This window comes from Eutrigla gurnardus (assembly GCF_963514095.1).
Source record: "Eutrigla gurnardus genome assembly, chromosome: 13".
Taxonomy (NCBI): Eukaryota; Metazoa; Chordata; class Actinopteri; order Perciformes; family Triglidae; genus Eutrigla; species Eutrigla gurnardus.
This window is the reverse complement of record NC_139936.1, coordinates 13,368,685-13,393,085: the sequence shown is the minus strand read 5'-3', so window position 1 is coordinate 13,393,085 and position 24,401 is coordinate 13,368,685. Positions and strand designations below refer to the sequence as shown.

The following is a 24,401-nucleotide window of genomic DNA, read 5'->3' as shown; positions in this document are numbered from 1 at the left end:
CTCATTGGTGTATTTTGAATAGTGTTTGACAGCAGAAACTATTCAAGAGGAATAGAGGGATAAAATAGAGGACAGAGGAATGAAATATATCAGACTTTGGCCTTTCGTGAGATTGTTGATTTGTATCATTTTAGCAAATTAGTGACAAAATATTGAGCCAGAAGTTCAGCAAACAGCAGGATAATACTCTGAAGTTTGAAGTGATCCTCATTTCTCTTGGCTGGCAGAAAGCCTCTAATAAGGAAACTATGGACATCCTTCACTAAACTAAAAAAAAAAAAAGCCATCAATAATGTTGCATAAGATTACACATAACAAGTGTGTTGTTTGTAGGGTGTTTTCATGTTGAAGTGGTTACAACTGGGATTCTTGGTGACCTTTAACTGTTTTCTCAGGTTCTTTCTATCACTGTTGGGGTTCTCCATGAAACTCAAAGTTTCTGTTTCAGTTAGAACAATTGTCTGCCATCTTCTTCTTGTTGTTAACAATATTTGGATCAAAATATCTTGATCAAATGTGATCAAACCATAACTAAATTCCTAATGAATCAGATTTGTCACAAACAATAACTAATGATGTTTTGTTCACTAACTTCTAAATCTCAAGAGCAGTCTTTGTGCTTTTACTTCACTAGTTTTCAATACATGACGTCTCAAATATATATATAAGTTTCATTCAAGTCCAACTGAGTGGGATACTGTAGATGTCTTTCCGCCCCTTGACACAGGACCGTCATTGTCCTGTAACCCACAGGAAAACAAACTTTATATGCAGTGTGGGATAGATGGTATCAAAGTGGACTCTGACGTCTTTGTCTTCATTTCCTCATAACCCATGTTCAAGCTAGTCTGCCTGCCCCCATACGTCTCCCACTCAAACCTCTGACTCCACTTTCTTTGCGTTGCCACTTCCCTTCTTTCCCTCCCTCACCGCTGCTCGCTGGCCCGTCAGCAGCACTCCCACTTTGTCAAACTCCCCCCTGCTGAGGCTGCAATTTCAATCCACACACACACACACACACACACACACACACACACACACACACACACACACACACACACACACACACACACACACACACACACACACACACACACACACACACACACACACACACACACACACACACACACACACTTTGGTATGCAGTTCATCATGGCCGTCGGCTGAGCATGCATTTACTGTAGCCTCAACCTGCACTTAGGGCGTCAACATACACATACAGTGAAGCTATGAGGTCTGTGGAGTTGAAAGATCGTGACTCTGTGCGAGGGAGTCTTGAAACGGATTATTTAGTTTTTCGCCCCCGTCTCAGCAGCCTGACAGGAAACGGCACCACACAGACATCCTGTTCCCATCCATGCAGACCTCAACCTCCACATACACCCTCATAATGACATAATGTATCATCACAACCCTATACAATATTTGTCGAAGCTCACTATCCAAACTGACTTGCCCTGAGTAAAAGTGTTTGTCAGAAAATACCCTGAAAAACCTGAGCAGTGATTAATGAAATCAGAGGTGACATAGTTGCTTATTTTCCTGGACGTGGTGACTCATCGATCACTTGCTTCAGTTTCATTTGGATCAGATGTTTTCTTTGTCTTTCCTATGTTGCACATCAGAGTGTCATGGTTGGAAATGAATCAGCCTGCAATACATCTGGCCTGACGCACAATGCTGAGAGATCAGTGCAAATTTGTTGTTGTTGTTGTTGATGATGATGACGACTTTCTACTCACACAGGAAATCTGACTTTTACATCAACAGCGAACGCAGAACTCCTAAAAGATGAACAATGAAAAAAGGCGAAGCATAAATATGATAGGTGAGCGAAGTGTAGAGTTGATGACGAGGAGGTTGTCGAGATTATGAAAGAACTTGCATGAAAAGAGGAGACTATTTTTTGCATCGGCTGTGTGTCGTCAAAGCGTACAGAGAGGACACCAAAGGCAGAAGGAAACAGATTTCTCTCTCTGAATGAATATATAGGTAAATAAACATTAAAAGAAACCCAATAAAAACATCTGCTGCTAGCTTTTACCCCTTCATGTCTCCCCCCCCTCCTCCCACATGCGAGATTATCCAGGATTAATTGGATGGCTGGGGCTATTAATCTCTGAAAAAACCCCACTGTAATCCAGGAGATTTACCTCATCCCTGATTCCTCTCATAAACGGCCACGTGACAACGCGATCACTCCATTCAGAGGGGAACGTGACCCTGCTGGGGTCGGATCATTGATTTAGTGGGTGTGTTGAAGTGTGCGTGTTAATGTATCCTCTGGTTTTATTACACCACAGACTTTCTGTTTTGTGAGTGAGATCTCATTGTTCCATCCATCATGCTTCACACTGACGATCCTGGTTAAATGTTAAAGACAAACAATGTATCTATCCAAACCATTTTAGACCCTTTTGAGCTGCATTCATTTGCATGTAGCTAGCATGTTTTCTCACTTCTGTGTGATTCTAGAGACGATGTTGGAAATCTATTTACCACTGAGAGAAATGTCCAACATGGAGTAAACCCCTCCCCCGTCGTTTAAACTTGTATTTACTGTATACAGTGTCTTCATCACACATTGTTGTGTGCGTTTTCCCCCTCCTTCTTCCTTCTCAATGGCTCCTCTGTGGCTCTTCTCTGACTCATCATCATTCTATAAAGATCACAAACACAGTCATGCTAATTTTATGTCCTGACTAACAAATAACATAAGGATCCTATCAATATAAGTTGATTTTGTGCTTAAGTAACTGACATCACTTCCTGGAAAAAATGTGCTTAATGACGTTGAATCGGTGAAACTGTAAACAGAAAAAGTCTATTGTACTTATACCTAAACCTCAAAAATCATGATTCACTCCTCAATCTAAATACACAGTCACATCATTTGGTTTGTCATGACTGTTCTGTGGTACTTCTTTCACATCCACCCCCTTCCTGCTAACTCCCCATTGCCTGCTTGCTGTCTCTCACCCCAGGACAATGGCGAGGCCTACGCTCACTGCCAGACTCAGAGCAGTAACCATGGCGATGACTGGTACCAGCAGGCCCTCAGTAGGTTGCAAAGGTGAGTAGTTGTCTCCATGAAGCAGGGAGGGCAGAGTGATGACGGGACTGTGAGTTTGGTCGGGCAAAGAAGTGACTGTGAAGGATGAAAACAGAAGAAAGATTAACTTTGTCGAGAGCTATTTGTGTAGAGGAAATTATACAGGCAAGACTTTACATTGTTTACATTGAATGTGTCTGAGATTGACAATGAAGAGGGGTTTTCACTTGATTTTGCGTGTCACCCGCCTCCAAACAGACACGCAGTAGACCATGCACTCCCTTTACAAAAGACTTTTGTTGGGGGAAGATTTATTTTGTTCCTTTAGTAGACTATTGGTGGATTCGTAGGCAATAGGTACCCATGGTACGAATTAAACTACTTTATTTCTTAGCATCCTATGGTTGGGCGTACTTTGTAAGGCAATTTTATTTATAAACACAGTGTGCTTTGCATTAAAATCCATCCAGCGATAAGAGCATTTATGGAAGGATACACCAAATAAAATACATGAAAGCCCACACAGTGACAGAGCAGCCTTCTTCAAGGAACTGACACACCCTACAACCACCCCACAGATACAAACCACAAGCAGACACAGACGCAGCAACTCATTATAAGCCTTTTGTTTATGTTTTAAACATCCATCCATTATCTGTAAAAGCTTATCCTGTTAAAGGTCGTGGGTCTCAAACAGAGACATTTGATGTTAAATTGCTTTATTTAGAGTCTACAAATGTTTATTGGAGTGTCTTTTCTCTTAAGTGGCAACTGTAAAAAAAACAAACGGTGAATTAACTCAGATGTGTTTGCTCTTTCAGAGTTAAATTATCTGACAGCGTTTTTGTGATGTCGTGCCTGAGAGCTTTACTCTACCAGTGAGTGAGAAAGTGACTCGGTAGAAGACCGTTCCGTCTCGGCCCTGCAGAGAGCAGCGATACATTCCTTGTTCATCCGTATGCAGCTGATTTAAGAGCACAGATGAGTCGTCTGTCACCACCAAGGCTTTGAAGTCACTCTCGTTCATCTGCATTAATACATTATAGGAAGTGATAGTCGTAAATTAGTGGTTGTGAGACAGTAAAGGTGTGTATTCATGAACACCCTCTACAGCTGAATAGGGAACAGACAAGGGAATAAGGAAGTATGCAAAGTGGTTTTAATGTGCTAAACTACCGCTTAGGTTCCTATTTGTATACACGTTTGAGATAGTATCGGCAAAGAGACCTTTTCAGTTCCTGGAACACCAGGTGCCCAGGAATAGTGGTACTCTGGTCTTCCCAAGAGAAGATGATGCCATGGAAGGAAACAGTTCAACACTGCCTGGCCTCCCTCCTCAGCCTGCACCGAGTACTCTAGAGAACAGTTGAGAGGAGAGAAAAACAGAGACGCTTCATTCATTTGCGTTAGGATTACTTGAATAATCTTTTTCATTAGCCATGCACATGGACGGGCAGCAGCGCCCCGCTTAGGGACACATTTACACACTCGTGACATGTGGCCATGTACTCTGAAGAATGGTGCACCGCCAGAACACAGGTACGACTAGCCCCCCCACACGCTCACCAACAACAAGCACACAGAAACACGCAAAGAAAAAATGAATTAGAACATACCACCGCAGTCCTGCCGGCCAGAGGGAGAGGAACAGATGTATATCTTGTAGCGGCAAGAGAAGCAATCCATTACTCTTCGTTTCAAAAGCCCTTAAAACCACACCACAAACACATGCAGACACATGTTCTGTAAGCATGCACTGAATATACATGCACATTGTGTCCCTACAAGGATTTCCAGAGATAAAGAGGGGAAGATCAGCCAGAACTCACTTACCACACTTGTTGGGGCACAGTCCTGAGGGAGAGACAAACAAATGATCTGTAACTAATGCATTGTGTATGTGAAAATGACCTACGCAAAGTGCCCTGCCCTACATGCGCAGAACAAACACTGTTATTTATGTCAATTACCATCACGGATGAATGCGTCCAAGTGTTTTTCTAAGATCTTCCTGCCCTTCTCCAGGATCTGAATGGCCTCAAATGTTACAGATCCTTAAAAAAAAGAGCAGGATTTACCTTAAAATCTGATGGACATTGAGTTTGTGCTATATCTAAATATAGTAAGTGATGACACAAGGGAACACATTTTGTTTCTCACCAGTGTGCTGGGTTTTCAAGAAATGCTCAAATTCACTCTGGTACTCAGTTCTGGCTCTGTACAGAGTAGTGGGATCTGAGCAATGGGAATCAGAGAGTAAGATTTTACTGATTTTACCATTTTACAATTACACATCTCACTATTTAAAAAAAAAAATCAGAACAAATGAGGGCCACAGCATTAAAAGCTTTAATTGCCAAAAAAAAAAAAAGCAGTGGCTGGTCTGACGATATTTGAGAAAAAAATTAAGAGACAAGATATGGGATATAAGTTGCTCTACATGAATGATCAGCACGTCCTGGGTTGTTTCATGCTAAACCAGGTCTAGATCTCACCAATGACTCCCTTTCGCTCCCGGCTGGTCTCTCTGTAGGTCACATAGGAATGGTCCCAAATTTTTTTCATTTCAATCTGGTCGTCCACAGAGGGAGCAGAGAGGACAAAGTCCTCATGTAGGAGCCTGATCTTGCGGTCACACTGCAGACAGGCCTTGGCTGAGGGGACACGGCAGAGCAGGGACACAAGCACCAGCAGCATTTGCCCTCTGCACCTCGAGCTCCCTGCACACATCAGGATGAGTCACTTCTTTCAGTTCTGAAATAGAGTTGCCAAATAGTCTTGCTGCTACAAACGTCACTATTGCTGCAACCCTTGTCACCACTCCTACAGCTGCTCTTCCAGCAACTGGTACTTTAGCTGTTACTATGGCTACAATACCACCAGTACTTGTGTTACTCCCATCACTCAATCAGGCCATCATTTCCATTGCCAAAAAAATAAATAAAATGCTTTTGGGTCCGTGCAAGTGTCAGTATTATACAGAATATGTAATTGTTTTCTGAAACTAACATTTACTTTTATTATTTATTGATTAGTTTGCCTTTTATTCTTGAGAGTAATTGATTAAATAAGAAAATAATTCTAAGTATAGCACACTGACACTAGCACTTGTTATTGCTACAATTGCTATAGTTACCGGTAGCTAGGTTAACGTTAGCTTAATTCAGCCGTTGCCACCTCCACCAATAACGTTACCAATAAAGAAAAACAGTATTAAGCTAACTTGGCCTACAGTTTACTAACTTGTTAGCTAGTAGTGCACTGCTAGTTGACAGATAGTTAATGGAACAGCAACAACAAGAATACCTGCACAGCCGAGGAAGATAAACAAGGACACAACAGAGCCGAGTACTACATCACAATGCTCTATCAATGCTCTGACTGTGCCGTCCGACTCGCCTGTTACAGCTTGTTGCTGTCACCCAGTGGTAACTTAGAAAACACGCCAGTCACAACTACATGGTATTATACTCTGGATGATCTCGCCGCTGTAGTTTGTTCAGGAGGACAGTTGTGCCATCTTGCGCCAGCCGATACAGTCGAAGCTTGTCCGATTCAACTGCTATTAACTAACTAGCTTGTTGTGCTACATTTAAACGCAACAAAACGGTCCGTTCACCCTTCAAAGTCGTCCAAGTACAAGTAGTTTAAAATAAAAAAAATCCTGTATATTCACAGTCATTTGAAGATAACATAGAACAAAGTGTATATGAATTGTTTCTGTTTACAACGGTAGGAACACATACAAACATGATCATTTAAACAAAAAAAATAATAATCATAAATAATACTTCACCTCTCTTATCACTGTTCTGTGTGTTTGGCGATTTCAATTGCTGTCAGGACACAAACTTGCGAAACTCTTGGTGTCCTTTAGGAAATAATTCTGAAGACCAGTTTATTCACTCACACTACATATCCCAGAATCACATCCGGTGATGAGTGACAGTTGCATGGACGAATTGTTCGTTGGTGGGCGGGACCATGGAACTCCGAACCGCTCTGCAGTTGCGCAGTGGACTACTGCGCTCACAGCTGTGCTCGTTGACCCCAGAGAGTTGGATGCGGAGGTAAGATAATTCTCTTTTTATTACGACGCTATAAATGACCGTTTACATCTATTGTCTAGCCTACATGATGTGCGTGCTATTGACACGGCCAACGTAGCTTTCGATTGTGTACACGACAGTTTTCAAGCCTTATTCGTGACAACTGGCACAACCGGTTACAGTGTCACTCTGATGTCCCGATGCAGTATCAATTGTCGTGTCGACGAGTGCTAGGGGGTTATCGATCAGGCACGACACATCGGAAATACTTGAGCAGTTATTGATTTGTCACCTTTGCACTCACAATGACATACAAACACGTATGAGCGTGCTCTCCGCGCGACCATTTCAGCAAAGTCAGACGGACTGTCTTCTGAGTAACATTTAAGGTATGTGGCTTCAACTAATGTGAACACAAAACAAACAGCATTCACTGTGGAGGGAACTGTGGGGCTTTGTTCACGAGTTCGCTGCTTAAACACCAGAACAGCTTATCGTACTGCACTCACCAGAATATGGTGGATATTTGCTGATGCACTTTGCATTGCATGTATTTGGTTCCCCCTTAGAAGCAAAATTAAAATGTTTTGTGCTCACAGTAAGGAGGGTATTGTCCTTAAACTACCCATAAAAGAATAGATTTTGTTCATGCATGACACAACATTGTGTGTGCAGAAAGGATTGTAGAAATTATGAATTTATGGCATAGTTATGCGAAGTGAAAATGGAAGTCCCCCAGGACTCCCAACACAATGTGTCATGGAATTGCTTGCACCATCAAAGCAAGTGATTTATTTTTTTAATACAAATAAACCAAGTGGGAACTGGGAAGCTAGAAGTGAGATGGTGCAGTTTTGTGTGTACACACAGAGTAGGTGAAGGATTATTCTAACAGGCGAGTCACCAGCAGTCTGTCTGTGAAGAACTGCATTGAGTACAGGAACACAGTTGTTGCAAGGTGAGCAAAAAAAAAGGGGGGGTTTCCAAGGTTTCTTTTTGTCCCTGCTGCATTGGCACAAACACTGCATCAGAATTAAATAAGAATGTTGAGCTCTAGCATAATGACACCTGTTGGGTTCTTAAATACGGTGCAGTGCCGTTATTTGAGGGCTTCTAGTCTTAAATATATGATTTAGTCATGTTGAAGGTGTTCTCACCTGAGAGATAGGTGTAACTGAACGACGCTGACATGGTGTCTGCTCTTTCTCTGATCATAGCCTGTTTCTCATGGTGTCATTGGTTCTGTTATCATGGTGACAGAGCATATCTACCTACCATTTACCAGATTACAGCCTCTGTGTTCTCTCTTCTGGACGAGCAGCTGTGTTGGAGAGACTAACAAGAATACACTACAAGGGCATCACTAAACATTTTATCAGTTTGTGTTTTACTAAATGAAATCTTAAAGAATCCTTGTACAATCTGTTATTTTTAGAGAATATTAAAGAGCATGCAGTGAGGTAGTGGTAATAATTAGAACTTGACTGTCAAACAAACTTTGTCTGTGATGGGGGTTAAAAGAGTCCATTGCTGGATTATTATGTCCCACACTGATTATTTGGAATTTAACTAGTGTGTCTGTAAATATATGACGATGATTGTTTTATATATCTGTAACCTGATATTTAGGTTGATCGGTGCATGACATGATAATACCTGCAGTAGTGTTTTTCTGTTTGTTGACACATGTTATGTTACGCGTGGTAATGTACTCACTCCAACTGAATCCCTGTCTGCCTCTGTCCACCTCGCAGGTTTGGCCAAATCCGCCCTCATTCAGAAATGGACAATATGATTAAGATCAACAGGTAGAGATCAGGCTTTCCTTCATCTCCAGTCAATGATGGCAAGTTAACTAAAGCTGCACTCCTGCCGCTCCACCTTGAAACCTGCTTCCCTACAAACCTCACCGCCTTAAGACTCCAGTATGTATCAGATTGTCCCGATGGCTCCTGGGGAGCCGCAGCCGGCCGGTGGAGCTGGTGGTTCTCCACTGAAGAAGAAGTTGGCTCATGAAGGCCGCCCCCTGGTGTTGGCGGGCATGTTGGGCTGTGTGTTGGTGCTGGCTGCTGTAGTTGCCTGGTGCTACTACTCGGCGTCCCTCCGTAAAGCCCAGCTGCTGAAGGCTGAGCTGTTGGATCTCAACAAAGACGGTTTTATTATTCGTAACCAGGCGGGGGCTGTCATCTTCAGTATGACCTTCAGGTGGGTGCACTGTAGGGATTAATTTCATTATCCATTAATTCCTTTCTCTATACCAAGGCAAAAACCAATAATCACAATGTTTCAGAGACCAAGGTGACATTTTGTCATTTTGTTGAATTGTCTAGACTCAAATAATAAATTGATGATCAAAATAATTGCAGAATAATTTTCTGTTAATCAAATAATCATTTTATCATAAGTACTGTATAAGTATAAGTTGATTAGGAACATCCTGCTGATACCGTGACCATTTCAGAGCAATCAAAATACTGAGTGAACAGAAAAAATAGGACTATTTGTACGTTGCAATCCATTGCAATTCTATAATACATACTTTGCTAGCTAATCTCAGCAAACGGTAAACTTTGTAACATATATCATTTTCTTTTTGGTTTCAGCACAGTCGTTCCTCTTTGTGCGCTGCAGTCTGCAAATGTGTGGATGGATAATGGAAAGCCACAGAGACATACACATGATTACACCCTGAGGGAACACTGATTTGGTCATTCCCTTTATCAGCAGAGCTCACTTACAGAAATAGCCTTAGTACAACCCCTGCACTAAAGTATATTTTCTATTATGATTACATTTCTTCTCTGTTTATTTTTTTTTTTGCCATTTAAAAAAGTGATTATAATACTTAGGGACGCATAGATCTGACTTTGTTCAGTCCAGAGATGGCGATACTTGAGCTTTCGGTATCAGCTGATACGAGTACCCATCTGATGCCAGTGTTTAATGTATAAGCTGTATGCCTCACTGTCTGGAAGTGGGATCATTATTTTATGTGTAAGGCAACATCAGGCTCGACTCAAACATTGCTTTTATGTAAAACAAAAAAATAACATTAATACTAATGTACTGAGTTGTTATTTATTAATATAATGTAATCCGATAACAGGTCCAGCTATGCGAGTCAGTAACAGACAGAATAGCCAATATCTGCACCGGTGCATCTCTAATAAAACTTAGTGCTGTGTTTAACACATTCATGTATATGTTCTTCCCCTCCCAGGTCTGGCACTCTGGATCTGGGCTCCTGCACAAAGGAGGGAAATACTCTGAGCTGCACTCAGTCAGATTCTGGCAAACTCAACTTCTTTATCCAAACAGTTCGACTGAAGGACACGGTGATGTGCTACCGCGTTCGCTGGGAGGAGCTGCAAAACATACGCTCGGTGGAGCACACCATGGCCTATAATGACTCCCACTGGTACGGAGGGGCAGAGACGGCAACACAGTACTGGCCCATCAGGGTGCAGGGTGAGGAGGAGCCGCAGCCCTTCATCACCGGTGATGTCTATGCCAATCGGAATGCTTTTGGGGGAATCTTGGAACGCTACTGGCTATCCTCGAATGCGACTGCCATCAAGATTAATGACTCGGTGCCGTTTCATTTGGGCTGGTCAGAGAAGGACAGGACACTCAGGTTCCAGGCCCGATACCAGGACTCTCCCTTCAGACCACCAGAGGGTCAGCAGGCCTTCCCCGAACTCAGCTACAGAGTGTGTGTGGGGTCGGATGTTACCTCTATTCACAAGTACATGGTGAGTGGATTTTTTTGGTAAGAGCACCATTGTAACAATAACTGTTGTTAATAAGTGCAGTGCAGTCTAGTCAAGGCAAATTGTGGTGTCAATAATGAAAAGAATGACTAGTTGATTGGTATTTGATTAGTTTTAATTTCACGTTACTGTAGTATTTGAAGGATTGTTTTTTTTGTGCCAAGACTTGGATAAGAAGATCGAAGATCACTCTCATATCTATGTGTAAAATGGCTGGTTATTTAATGGACACATATGAATGTGGTTTCTGTCATCTCATCTAATTCTTCCCTGGAAAGTAAATGGAAAAAAACATTATCACTCTGAAATCTTGGATGAAAAACCAAACTGTAGGCGGTCTCTGATATGTGTGCATGTGTTGTGCTCAGGTGCGTCGGTATTTCCCAAAGCCTGTCAAGGTGCCATCTCCTCAAGTGTTCAAACAGCCATTGTGGTCCACATGGGCCCTCCACAAGACGGCGGTAACTCAGGAGAAACTGTTGCGCTATGCCTCTGACATCACTAAGCACGGCTTCACGTGCTCCCACCTGGAGCTGGACGACCGCTACACTGCAGACTATGGAGAGTTTGACTTTGACCCTCAGAAGTTCCCCAATGCCAGCGGCATGTTTGACAAGCTCAGGGAAGACGGGTTTCAAGTGTCGCTGTGGACACATCCTTTTATCAACTATGACTCCATTAATTTTGGCGTCGCTGTGGAGAAGGGACTGTTTGTCCGTGAGCCGAGCGGAGAGCTGCCCGCTCTGGTTCGCTGGTGGAACGGCATCGGAGGAATCCTGGACCTGACCAACCCAGAAGCCCGCGAGTGGTATTCCTCACACCTGCGCATGATCAAAAACCGCTACCATGTGACGTCCTTCAAGTTCGACGCGGGCGAGACGAGCTACCTCCCGCGCCAGTTCAGTACCCTGGTCCCACTGTCCGACCCCTCCACATTCACCCGCCGCTACACGGAGATGGCCATACCGTTCAGTGAGCGCGCAGAGCTCCGGGTGGGTTACCAAAGTCAGGACATCTCCTGCTTCTTCAGGATCATCGACAGGGACTCTGTGTGGGGTTACGAGCTCGGCCTCAAGTCAATCATCCCGACTGTTCTGACTATCAGCATTCTGGGCTACCAGTTTGTCTTGCCTGATATGATAGGAGGGAATGCATACCCCAACCGCACCACAGGTATGTTACTCCACGACATATGGCCACGGAGAGTTTTAGAATAGAAAGTTAAGACACATATACATCTTTCATGTGGTTTTAAATTCTGACATTTGAGTCTTGTGTGTTTAGTTGGTTTAGATAGCAAAAATGTTCTGCCGGACAGAGAGCTGTACATCCGATGGTTGGAGCTGTCTGCTTTCATGCCTGCCATGCAGTTCTCCATACCACCATGGGCCTACGACAATGAGGTGAGCCAAGTGAAACAACGTTGTATCAGTTGCAAGAAATACATGTTTTTTTACCCTACCCCTGTTCTGTTATCTCCTGTGCATGAATGTAGTAATTAGACGAGCAGAATGAGTAGAATTTTTAAAATGTTTTAAACTTTTCAAGCCAAAATTGTGTCTTCATTGGAGAAAGCTGGATAACCAGTTTAACAATTATGTATTATTTGCTAGTTGGTATAAATGTGTATCAATGCATACAAGTAAATGGAGCCATTGCGCTACTCTGTTTGTTAGGTAACTTTCTGTGTCACTGTGTCCTGTGAACCTGCAGGTGGTACAGATAGCGCAGAAGTACACAGAGCTCCATGAGACTCTAGTGGCCCCAAGGGTTCTTGAACTGGCAGGAGAGGTTCTTAACACGGGAGATCCGATCATAAGGCCCCTCTGGTGGATCGCCAACGACGACGAGGCGGCCTACAAAATCGACTCCCAGTTCCTGATCGGGGATGACCTGATGGTTGCTCCGGTGTTAGAGCCGGGGAAGCAGGAGAGGGACATCTACCTGCCTGCGGGACATTGGAGAAGCTATAAGGGGGAACATTTTGATAAGGGCCCCATGTACCTCACGGACTACCCTGTGGACCTGGACGAGATCGCTTTCTTTACATGGGTTCACTGAGGACGTCAGAGGCACATAAGTGTAACGTGCACACACACACACACACACCGTATGCACATGTACATTCTTGTGAGCACACGCACATGCCAAGAAATAGCAGAGGGTGTTTTCAAAGGGAAATGACCACTAGGGGAGTTTGGTTTAATATTTATTCTTTTGGTTAAGATGGACCTCATGTCTCCTGTTTCTTCGGACTTCTCCCTGCAGATTAGCGTCCACCCAAAGAATTACAGTGAAACTTGCGTCCACTTCTATTTCTCTTGCTCCATCCCTCAGCTGATCCTCATCCTCATGTGCCTTCCACAGCCAAAAAGGAAAACCGATATCCGATTGTATCGTCACCGCAGTCTTCCACCTAATGGACATCTAGATGATGAAAACAAGCGATTCTGGTTTTGTGCTGATGCATCAAGTGCGATAAGTCTTTATTGTGGCTCGACAGGGTTGGGCACTGAAATGGCAATAAATATGCACTCCAAGCCGTTCCGCTGTACACCTGCTCAGAGGGTACCCAACCCTATGTTGCCACAGCTACACTCCCAACTACCTATATTTAAAGCTCTGGTCTACGATTTGAAAGATTTGTCAATTGAGCCAAAATTGATCCAATAGTAGCCATCCGGTCCGCATGGCAGTTTGGGATCGGGGATGTTCTGCAGTCAGGGTGAGAGAGAAATCCGACCGGCACCCGCTGCATTTACACCGATAATGTGTCATCATTCATGGCCGTAATAAACACAATTACTGCTTTGTACATGTTGTGGAAGTCCCAGACACACTGGGAAACTAAACGGCGCCCTGCCTGAGTTCATACCCGGAGGGGATGTTCCCATTCATTGTCTATGTTAGAAGCTGTGCAATGCCGTCACGTCGCGGCGAGTTTCGAGAGACGGGGCGCCTCCGCCCGCAAGCTCTCCAAAATCTTTTAAACTGACCGTTGTTGATCTAAAATACAGACAGATTCAGCAACTGCATAGCTTATTTCTCGCGTAAAATGTTTTCAGAAACACATTTCGGTGAACTATTTTCGTAAAATAACGTTTTTTCTAATTATCCCGGTAATTTGTCTGCGTGCGAAATACTAGATGTGACGGAGACGTTAGCCTGGAGGGGGTGTGTGCTTCGTGGGAGGCTCCGAGGGGAGGACGATACGAGCTTGGAGGGGAGGGATTAAGGAGCACAGAGGGGAGGGGTGTGTGTGTGGGGGGGGGATGCTTTTTTTCAAACCTTTCAAATCGTAGACCATAGCTTTAAGCAAACATGCAACAGCATGCCTCATTCGTCACTTTCTCTTTAACATTTGTTAACATTTTTTTTCTGTTGATTTGTAGGTTGATATTTGAGTGTGTATTAAGTAAATGGTAAATTTGGGGTACTTGTTATGATCAACAGACTGCAAATATTTTTACGTCTACATTCCTGTGACCCGTTGTGCCATTCTGTCATTTCATTGCCAGAATCTACTGCTAAGTTAAATTCACAGCTCAGGGTAAATTTAAAGGGAAAAAACGAAACATTATGTTAGTATTCATTTTGCAAGAAATAGATTTATTAAACCAATGATACTGGTTTGCCTTGTAAAACAGGTATTGTTCTCAAAGATACCGTGTTATAACGTGCCGTCCATGTCTGCCTCCTGTGACTTTATTTGCCTTTCCAGCTGAACTCAGCCGTGCCACCCTCAGCACTGAGAACCTGTAGAGTGATGAAACACACAGTGATATATGCTCGGTGCATTGCACCTTTACATTTTTAAGCACTTTCAAATTGCAAAGTTTTCTGCGTCTGAATACATGTATGTACACACTCACTGATTTCTGGCATGAAAGTAAAGCACATCACTGGTTAAGTCTTCTAAATGCCTTGCTCGGAAAAAACATTGAAGTGAGATACCAGCTCCTCTGTGGTAGATAGATTAAGTATAGAAATGTTAAGGTATTATAGTATCTTTCAAATGATTCTGATGTTTTTGTTTTGTTTGACTGGTTTTTACTGGTAAATTCATTTTTGTAAAACAATAAATGCATCATTTCAAATAATTTGACCAATATATGGATTTAAGAAACTAGATTAATGACCATGAGAAAGAGGTGTCAGTTCAAATGAAAGGGATTCAGTCAAAACGAGAAAAGGAACTGGGGAGTGTTTTACAATGATTTTGGTGAAATATTTGTGTGTATTTCCACCATGATACAACAGCTTAAGGGAAGTGATCGTTAACAACGTAACAGCCTTCATATTGCAGCGAACAAATACTTCCTGCGCTATGAACTGTCCAAAAAAGTAAAATGGTTATACAAATCTTTCTAATCTATGTAATGACTAAAGTCAAATGTTTTCACATGACCACAACAATATTCTCCGTTTCTTCAATGAATGGATGTTTTTTTAAGGCTCAAACTAAAAAAAGATTTGACCAACTATTTACTTTGTTTAAACTTATAAAACCCTAGCCACTATTCACCTATAGAGACTGTTTTATCAGTGTGCCATATACACACCACATTCCCTGTTCTTTTTGTCCACATATGAAAAGAAATTTTAGCAGATGGAATAATCTTATTTGCAATTTATTTGACGGATTTATTCAGCTTGATATCTGACACAGAGCACACCAAACATTTAGTACATTTTATTTGAGTCTGAAGTGGTGAGAATTAATCAGAATTAACAAGAAACCATGTCATTTATTGATTTGCTCATGATTGTTCACCTTTTATGTCTTCTTATGTCACCCATCTTTCTGATGAGGACATCATGAATAGCTCTGTAAATAATGATGTTAAATGAAGAATTAAACAATGAAATGGTCGATCATATTGTCTTTATTGAATCCATATCGATCTGCAGTCAGCTTTAACGTATTGAAAATGGCCTCTTGTGTGTTCTTCTAGTTGTGCAAAATTGTGTGAAATAGAATGTAAAATATGTCAAATATTGTTCAGCGTTGCTTAAACTTCTCCGGTGGCTCAGTGAAGGAGTGTGATGATGTCTGAGGATGCCAGTGGGAGGAGGACCCTGGAACCAGTGGTGCTGACTTTGTGGTTCTTTCTTGCATTCTTGAAACCACCACCAGATGGCGAATGTGTCATAAATGATCAAATCTTACAGTGGCTGTGACTGTAAAATTACTCAGCAACATTACTATAACAATGAATGCATCTTTGAGAATAATATGATCTTCGTGGCAGACATGAAAGGAAACTCAAGGGATTCAGTCAAAACACCACACATTTACTGAAGGGCCTTCTGGGTGACATCTATGTAGGTATGAAAAGAAAGTGTAGCCTAATTTTGTATCAAACACCAGTTTGATATCTGACACAGAGCACACCATATATTTACATTTTATTGTGTCTGAAATGAGAAAGTTGGCTTGACTTTGAATCCTTTGCACTTCAGCACTTTGTGGTGACACATTTAAAATATAAGTACTGGACTCAAAGCAAGAGATGCAAAATCTTCTCTCAGGTCTGCTGATCTGCCTCTCAGGATCAACAACCATGGCATTTATTGATTTGCTCATATTTCATGTGCTGTTCCAGCACTCATCTTCTAATAAGGGCTTCATAATAATGCAGTTCTTGCTGTCAATAATGATGTGAAGTGAAGAACTTAAGAATCAAACAATTAAGTGGTTGATCATATTGTGTTTTTATTGAACAAATATTGATCTGCAGTCGGCATTTACATGTTCAAACGTGTTTATTCTTCTTAAGTTGTCCAAATTGAGGAAGATAGAAGTGAAGAAGCTGCAGTTTCTCCGGTGGCTCAGTGAAAGAGCATGAGGATGGCTGAGGATACCAGCAGGAGGAGGACACTGGAACCAGTGGGTATGGCACCGTTACACAGGTCTGTGTCACAGCATACTGTGGGGCTGACACATTTGGCATTGTTCAGGCAGCTCTTGAGGACAAAACCTGACAGAAAAAACAACACCAACTATACAAGTCACCATGCATTCAGTACAGCAATGCATCAGCTTAATCCATTTGAAATGAGCAATATCAGCTGTGGAAGAACAACTCACCATTCGAAGTGACTGAGCCACAGGAATCCAAGCCGGCGGGACAAGTTTGCACTGTGCAGATTTTACTTACACATGTGTGGCATCTCAATCCAAATGCTGTACAGAAATACAGAAAACTGTCACACATGTTTTTTTTTTTTTTTTAGATTCAGACGTTAAAATGTAACTGTAAACAATGACAGTACGAGAAACTTGAAACAAGCTGCAAAAATATGAATCTAGTCAAAAGCGTCTACCTACCAGCAGACAGAGTCGCCAACAGCACCAGAGCTCCAAAAAACTGCATTATGAACAGACAAAAACAAACAAACAAAACAATCAATTAACCGTCTAAAAGGAGACAAGTGGACACAAGATTTCATCTCTGTTAAAGCTCTGCTTTTGTAGTCCAACCCTAAAGCTGGCGGTTGTATTGTAACATTAGTCTCCACCCTGTAGTTTGACCACATAATAAAAGTAAAAGCAAAAGTAAAAAGAAAAAAAAACTATAATGAGTGAAATATTACGGAAGCGTATTGCTGTCTCAAAATAAAATAACTGATCTGTATCACGTTATAACGCAATGGCGAGGCTAGCCCTTTTTCAGGGGGCTGTCAACCCTCCCCAAAACTTGCCTTAGCCCCTTCTATCGTTAAATCCTCAACCCTTATATTCTACTGTTTTTTGAAAACTTGTTTTGTTTGGAGCTGGAGAAAATGCACGGGTGTTGGACCCATTGTATGAGGGTTGGACAAGTCCCCTCACTTTTTAATATCATTACTTTGGACCCCTCCACTTTTACCGTATCAAAATGTAACCAAGTAACTCACAGGAGCTTCAATAAAGAGGCCACAACAGTCAGGAAGGGTCATGCCATTTACAAAGGGAAAAAGACTAAACATTATGCTAGTATTAATTTAGCAAGAAATATATTTATTACACCAATAATACTGGTTTGCCTTGTAAAGCAAGTATTGGTCTCAGAGATACCATGTTATAACGTGCTGTCCATGTCTGCCTCCTTGTGACTTTATTTGCCTTGAGAACCGTGATTTGATTTCCGGTAAGCAGTCGGTTAGGGCTTTGGGTGGTAGGGTGGCAGTGGGCTTTGTGGAAAGGTAGAGTTGGGTATCGTCAGTGTAGCAGTGGAATTGAATATGGAATTTCCTTAGGATGTAACCAAGAGGCAGCAGATAGATAATGAACAGAACTCCACTGGAGACTAGAGAGGAGCTGGATCTCAGGTTCTTTAGTTTGACAAACTGTGCGGCAAAGGAGATAGGATTGGAACCAGGCCAGGGGGATGTCTGTGATTCCAATGCTGGAGGCTAGCCTGTTCAGGAGGATGTCGTGAGAGACTGTGTCAAATGCTGCGCTCAGGTTGAGGAGAACCAGAATGGAGAGTAGCCCAGAGTCAGAGGCCATCAAGAATAAGCTGTCCTGACTAAGGTTGAGTAGTATGTGTTTTTTGCTGAAGAGAGGGCATCCTTGTATTGGAGTATGTGGTTATGGTACATTTCTTTATGAACTGCAAGACCAGTTTTTATATAGAGGCGCTCCAGGCGACAGTCTTTGGTCTTGAGCTGGCCTAGTGCTGGTTTAAACCAAGGAGCTGAGTTGGATTAAACTAAACCATCCTAGTTTTCAGAGGTGCAAGAGAGTTAAGCAGTCCATGAAGTCCATTATTGTAGTGAGATAGCAGTTCCTCTGTGGTAGATACATTAAGTATAGAAATGTTAAGGGATTATAGTATCTTTCAAATGATTCTGATGGTTTTTTTTCGATAGAAAATGAAATAATTGCTTTAAATTGTGTAAACTTTGTGTTGCTCGTTTACATTCTTGATTCACCACCAGATGGCGACGCACATACATTACACACATTGGCTTTGACTGGTAAATTCATTTTTTTAAATCAATAAATGCACCATTTCAAATCATTTGACCAATATATGGATTTTCTGCAGGCATGTAAAGAAACTAGATTAATTACCATGAGAAAGAGGTGTCAGTTCAATCTTAAAGGTATTCAGTCAAAACGAGAAAAGGAACTGGGCAGTGTTTTACAATGATTTTGGTGAAATATTTGTGTGTATTTCCACCATGATACAACAGCATACGAGAAGTGATCGTTAACAGCGTAACAGCCTTCATATTGCAGCGAACAAATACTTCCTGCGCTATGAACTGTCCAAAAAAGTAAAATGGTTATACAAATCTTTCTAATCTATGTAATGACTAAAGTCAAATCTTTTCACATGACCACAACAATATTCTCCATTTTACACAAATTCTTCAGTGAATGGATGTGTTTTAAGGCTCAAAGTAAAAAAAGATTTGACCAACTATTTACTTTGTTTAAACTTATAAACTCCTAGCCTTCACTTTATTCACCTATAGAGACTGTTTTATCAGTGTGCCATATACACACCATATTTCCTCTTCTTTTTGTCCACATATGAAAAGAAATTTTAGCAGATGAAATAATCTTATTTGTAATTTATTTGACTGATTTATTCAGCTTGATATCTGACACAGAGCACACCAAACATTTAATTCATTTTATTTGAGTCTGAAGTGGTGAGAATTAATTAATCAGAATTAACAAGAAACCATGTCATTTATTGATTTTCTCATGATTGTTCACCTTTTATGTCTTCTTATGTCACCCGTCTTTCTGATGAGGGCATCATGAATAGCTCTGTAAATAATGATGTGAAATGAAGAATTAAACAATGAAATGGTCGATCATATTGTCTTTATTGAATCCATATCGATCTGCAGTCAGCTTTAACGTATTGAAAATGGCCTCTTGTGTGTTCTTCTAGTTGTGCAAAATTGTGTGAAATAGAATGTAAAATATGTCAAATATTCTTCAGCGTTGCTTAAACTTCTCCGGTGGCTCAGTGAAGGAGTGTGATGATGTCTGAGGATGCCAGTGGGAGGAGGACCCTGGAACCAGTGGTGCTGACTTTGTGGTTCTTTCTTGCATTCTTTAAACCACCAGCAGATGGCGAATGTGTCATAAATGATAAAATCTTACAGTGGCTGTGACTGTAAAATTACTCAGCAACATTACTATAACAATGAATGCATCTTTGAGAATAATATGATCTTCGTGGCAGACATGAAAGGAAACTCAAGGGATTCAGTCAAAACACCACACTTTTACTGAAGGGCCTTTTGGGTGTAGCCTAATTTTGTATCAAACACCAGTTTGATATCTGACACAGAGCACACCATATATTTACATTTTATTGTGTCTGAAGTGAGAAAGTTGGCTTGACTTTGAATCCTTTGCACTTCAGCACTTTGTGGTGACACATTTAAAATATAAGTACTGGACTCAAAGCAAGAGATGCAAAATCTTCTCTCAGGTCTGCTGATCTGCCTCTCAGGATCAACAACCATGGCATTTGTTGATTTGCTCATATTTCATGTGCTGTTCTGGCACTCATCTTCTAATAAAAGTGACACGGGAATAATCTGTAGTGGTACAAACCGGGCTGTAAATTTGGCAGTGGTTCACCTCAAACCATTCCATTGGTTTCTCCAGCAACATCTGATATTTCATTTATTTTGCAACCAATGTACACAGGGACCACAGTCTAAGACTAGCTTTTAGCTTCATCTGACATGATGTATGCATTGTGCTGGTTGGTGTGTGTGATATTAGCTGATAAAAGTCTAACATGGAGATACGTGATGCGTGTAAAAAGTAAGGTCCTTGATCTGCCTCGTTAATCCTCAGGATCAACAACTAACCATGACATTTATTGATTTGCTCATATTTCATGTGCTGTTCTGGCACTCATCTTCTAGTAAGGGCTTCATAATAATGCAGTTCTTGTTGTCAATAATGATGTGAAGTGAAGAACTTAAGAATCAAACAATTAAGTGTACGGGTGTTGGACCCATTCTATGAGGGTTGGACAAGTCCCCTCACTTTTTAAAATCATTACTTTGGACCCCTCCACTTTTACCGTATCAAAATGTAACCAAGTAACTCACAGGAGCTTCAATAAAGAGGCCACAACAGTCAGGAAGGGTCATGCCATTTACAGAGGGAAAAAAACTAAACATTATGCTAGTATTAATTTAGCAAGAAATATATTTATTACACCAATAATACTGGTTTGCCTTGTAAAGCAAGTATTGGTCTCAGAGATACCATGTTATATCGTGCTGTCCATGTCTGCCTCCTTGTGACTTTATTTGCCTTGAGAACCGTGATTTGATTTCCGGTAAGCAGTCGGTTAGGGCTTTGGGTGGTAGGGTGGCAGTGGGCTTTGTGGAAAGGTAGAGTTGGGTATCGTCAGTGTAGCAGTGGAATTGAATATGGAATTTCCTTAGGATGTAACCAAGAGGCAGCAGATAGATAATGAACAGGACTCCACTGGAGACTAGAGAGGAGCTGGATCTCAGGTTCTTTAGTTTGACAAACTGTGCGGCAAAGGAGAAAGGATTGGAACCAGGCCAGGGGGATGTCTGTGATTCCAATGGAGGCTAGCCTGTTCAGGAGGATGTCATGAGAGACTGTGTCAAATGCTGCGCTCAGGTTGAGGAGAACCAGAATGGAGAGTAGCCCAGAGTCAGATGCCATCAAGAATAAGCCGTCCTGACTAAGGTTGAGTAGTATGTGTTTTTGCTGAAGAGAGGGCATCCTTGTATTGGAGTATGTGGTTATGGTACATTTCTTTATGAACTGCAAGACCAGTTTTTATATAGAGGCGCTCCAGGCGACAGTCTTTGGTCTTGAGCTGGCCTAGTGCTGGTTTAAACCAAGGAGCTGAGTTGGATTAAACTAAACCATCCTAGTTTTCAGAGGTGCAAGAGAGTTAAGCAGTCCATGAAGTCCATTATTGTAGTGAGATAGCAGTTCCTCTGTGGTAGATACATTAAGTATAGAAATGTTAAGGGATTATAGTATCTTTCAAATGATTCTGATGGTTTTTTTTCGATAGAAAATGAAATAATTGCTTTAAATTGTGTAAACTTTGTGTTGCTCGTTTACATTCTTGATTCACCACCAGATGGCGACGCACATACATTACACACATTGGCTTTGACTGGTAAATTCATTTTTTTAAATCAATAAATGCACCATTTCAAATCATTTGACCAATATATGGATTTTCTGCAGGCATGTAAAGAAACTAGATTAATTACCATGAGAAAGAGGTGTCAGTTCAAATGAAAGGTATTCAGTCAAAACGAGAAAAGGAACTGGGGAGTGTTTTACAATGATTTTGGTGAAATATTTGTGTGTATTTCCACCATGATACAACAGCATAAGAGAAGTGATCGTTAACAGCGTAACAGCCTTCATATTGCAGCGAACAAATACTTCCTGCGCTATGAACTGTCCAAAAAAGTAAAATGGTTATACAAATCTTTCTAATCTATGTAATGACTAAAGTCAAATCTTTTCACATGACCACAACAATATTCTCCATTTTACACAAATTCTTCAGTGAATGGATGTGTTTTAAGGCTCAAAGTAAAAAAAGATTTGACCAACTATTTACTTTGTTTAAACTTATAAACTCCTAGCCTTCACTTTATTCACCTATAGAGACTGTTTTATCAGTGTGCCATATACACACCATATTTCCTCTTCTTTTTGTCCACATATGAAAAGAAATTTTAGCAGATGAAATAATCTTATTTGTAATTTATTTGACTGATTTATTCAGCTTGATATCTGACACAGAGCACACCAAACATTTAGTACATTTTATTTGAGTCTGAAGTGGTGAGAATTAATTAATCAGAATTAACAAGAAACCATGTCATTTATTGATTTTCTCATGATTGTTCACCTTTTATGTCTTCTTATGTCACCCGTCTTTCTGATGAGGGCATCATGAATAGCTCTGTAAATAATGATGTGAAATGAAGAATTAAACAATGAAATGGTCGATCATATTGTCTTTATTGAATCCATATCGATCTGCAGTCAGCTTTAACGTATTGAAAATGGCCTCTTGTGTGTTCTTCTAGTTGTGCAAAATTGTGTGAAATAGAATGTAAAATATGTCAAATATTCTTCAGCGTTGCTTAAACTTCTCCGGTGGCTCAGTGAAGGAGTGTGATGATGTCTGAGGATGCCAGTGGGAGGAGGACCCTGGAACCAGTGGTGCTGACTTTGTGGTTCTTTCTTGCATTCTTTAAACCACCAGCAGATGGCGAATGTGTCATAAATGATAAAATCTTACAGTGGCTGTGACTGTAAAATTACTCAGCAACATTACTATAACAATGAATGCATCTTTGAGAATAATATGATCTTCGTGGCAGACATGAAAGGAAACTCAAGGGATTCAGTCAAAACACCACACTTTTACTGAAGGGCCTTTTGGGTGTAGCCTAATTTTGTATCAAACACCAGTTTGATATCTGACACAGAGCACACCATATATTTACATTTTATTGTGTCTGAAGTGAGAAAGTTGGCTTGACTTTGAATCCTTTGCACTTCAGCACTTTGTGGTGACACATTTAAAATATAAGTACTGGACTCAAAGCAAGAGATGCAAAATCTTCTCTCAGGTCTGCTGATCTGCCTCTCAGGATCAACAACCATGGCATTTATTGATTTGCTCATATTTCATGTGCTGGTCCGGCACTCATCTTCTAATAAGGGCTTCATAATAATGCAGTTCTTGCTGTCAATAATGATGTGAAGTGAAGAACTTAAGAATTAAACAATTAAGTGGTTGATCATATTGTGTTTTTATTGAACAAATATTGATCTGCAGTCGGCATTTACATGTTCAAATGTTAATTATTTTTGAGTTGTCCAAATTGAGGAAGATAGAAGTGAAGAAGCTGCAGTTTCTCCGGTGGCTCAGTGAAAGAGCATGAGGATGGCTGAGGATACCAGCAGGAGGAGGACACTGGAACCAGTGGGTATGGCGCTGTTACACAGGTCTGTGTCACAGCATACTATGGGGCTGACACAGTTGGCTTTAATGTGGCAGTCCTTGGCGACGGCATCTGATGGAAAGAAACTCAGTTTCAACAACAATAAAAGACATCATGCATTCAACACAGCAATGCAGTAACTTAATCCATTTGCAATGATTAATATCAGCTGTGGAAAAACAACTTACTATTCCCAGTGGCAGTGGCACAGCGGTCAAACTTGGCTGAACAAGTTATCTTTTCTGAGCAGGATTTAGGAGTACATTGGTAGCAAATCAATCCACATGCTGTGCAGAAATACAGAAAACTGTCACACATTTTTTTAAAGATTCACATATTAGAAATGTTACTGGAAACAATGACAGCAGGAGAATATGAAGAGAAACTTCTGAATCCTACAGTAGTCAAAGCTTGTTCTTACCTGCAGACAGAGTCACAAACAGGACCAGAGCTCCATAAAACTGCATTGTGAACAGACTGGAAAAACAATCAATTAACCATACAGGAGGAGAAGTGGAGACAAGATTTCAG

At 41.1% G+C, this 24,401-nt stretch overlaps 2 protein-coding genes across 4 annotated transcripts; one reads left to right on the top strand and one right to left on the bottom strand.

Annotated features, from left to right (window-relative positions):
• Positions 1 to 1,175: 1,175 nt before the first annotated feature.
• Positions 1,176 to 6,981, bottom strand: izumo1 (izumo sperm-oocyte fusion 1). Of its 2 annotated transcripts, none has more exons than XM_084024294.1 (10): positions 6,852 to 6,981; positions 5,551 to 5,775; positions 5,216 to 5,290; positions 5,026 to 5,109; positions 4,889 to 4,909; positions 4,672 to 4,761; positions 4,283 to 4,410; positions 3,932 to 4,082; positions 2,983 to 3,151; positions 1,176 to 2,662 (listed from the first exon to the last, which is right to left on the bottom strand). In XM_084024294.1, exons 2-10 carry the CDS (start codon positions 5,750 to 5,752, stop codon positions 2,581 to 2,583), a joined length of 1,002 nt encoding a protein of 333 aa, XP_083880420.1. In that variant the 5' UTR covers positions 5,753 to 5,775; positions 6,852 to 6,981; the 3' UTR covers positions 1,176 to 2,580. The 2 variants fall into 2 exon arrangements, with proteins under 2 accessions (XP_083880420.1, XP_083880421.1); XM_084024295.1 differs by lacking the exon at positions 6,852 to 6,981 and adding an exon at positions 6,362 to 6,414.
• A 97-nt stretch (positions 6,982 to 7,078) lies between these two features.
• Positions 7,079 to 14,089, top strand: LOC311023374 (myogenesis-regulating glycosidase-like). 2 transcript variants are annotated; one of them, XM_084025165.1, is made up of 6 exons: positions 7,079 to 7,125; positions 8,859 to 9,309; positions 10,325 to 10,856; positions 11,243 to 12,047; positions 12,159 to 12,277; positions 12,588 to 14,089. In XM_084025165.1, the coding sequence occupies exons 2-6, from the start codon at positions 9,032 to 9,034 to the stop codon at positions 12,933 to 12,935; spliced, it is 2,082 nt and encodes a 693-aa protein (XP_083881291.1). In that variant the 5' UTR covers positions 7,079 to 7,125; positions 8,859 to 9,031; the 3' UTR covers positions 12,936 to 14,089. The 2 variants fall into 2 exon arrangements, with proteins under 2 accessions (XP_083881291.1, XP_083881292.1); XM_084025166.1 differs by lacking the exon at positions 7,079 to 7,125 and adding an exon at positions 7,476 to 7,493.
• The last annotated feature ends 10,312 nt before the right edge of the window (positions 14,090 to 24,401 follow it).

Coding starts and splice junctions, on each gene's coding strand:
- izumo1 (XM_084024294.1), bottom strand. CDS start 5,752: ATGCTGCTGGTGCTTGTGTCCCTGCTCTGCCGTGTCCCCTCAGCCAAG. Junction 4,762..4,888: donor ACTGTGCCCCAACAAGTGTG/GTAAGTGAGTTC, acceptor TGTGGTTTTAAG/GGCTTTTGAAACGAAGAGTA. Junction 2,663..2,982: donor GGCCTCGCCATTGTCCTGGG/GTGAGAGACAGC, acceptor TGATCTTTATAG/AATGATGATGAGTCAGAGAA.
- LOC311023374 (XM_084025165.1), top strand. CDS start 9,032: ATGTATCAGATTGTCCCGATGGCTCCTGGGGAGCCGCAGCCGGCCGGT. Junction 9,310..10,324: donor ATCTTCAGTATGACCTTCAG/GTGGGTGCACTG, acceptor TTCCCCTCCCAG/GTCTGGCACTCTGGATCTGG. Junction 10,857..11,242: donor CCTCTATTCACAAGTACATG/GTGAGTGGATTT, acceptor TGTTGTGCTCAG/GTGCGTCGGTATTTCCCAAA.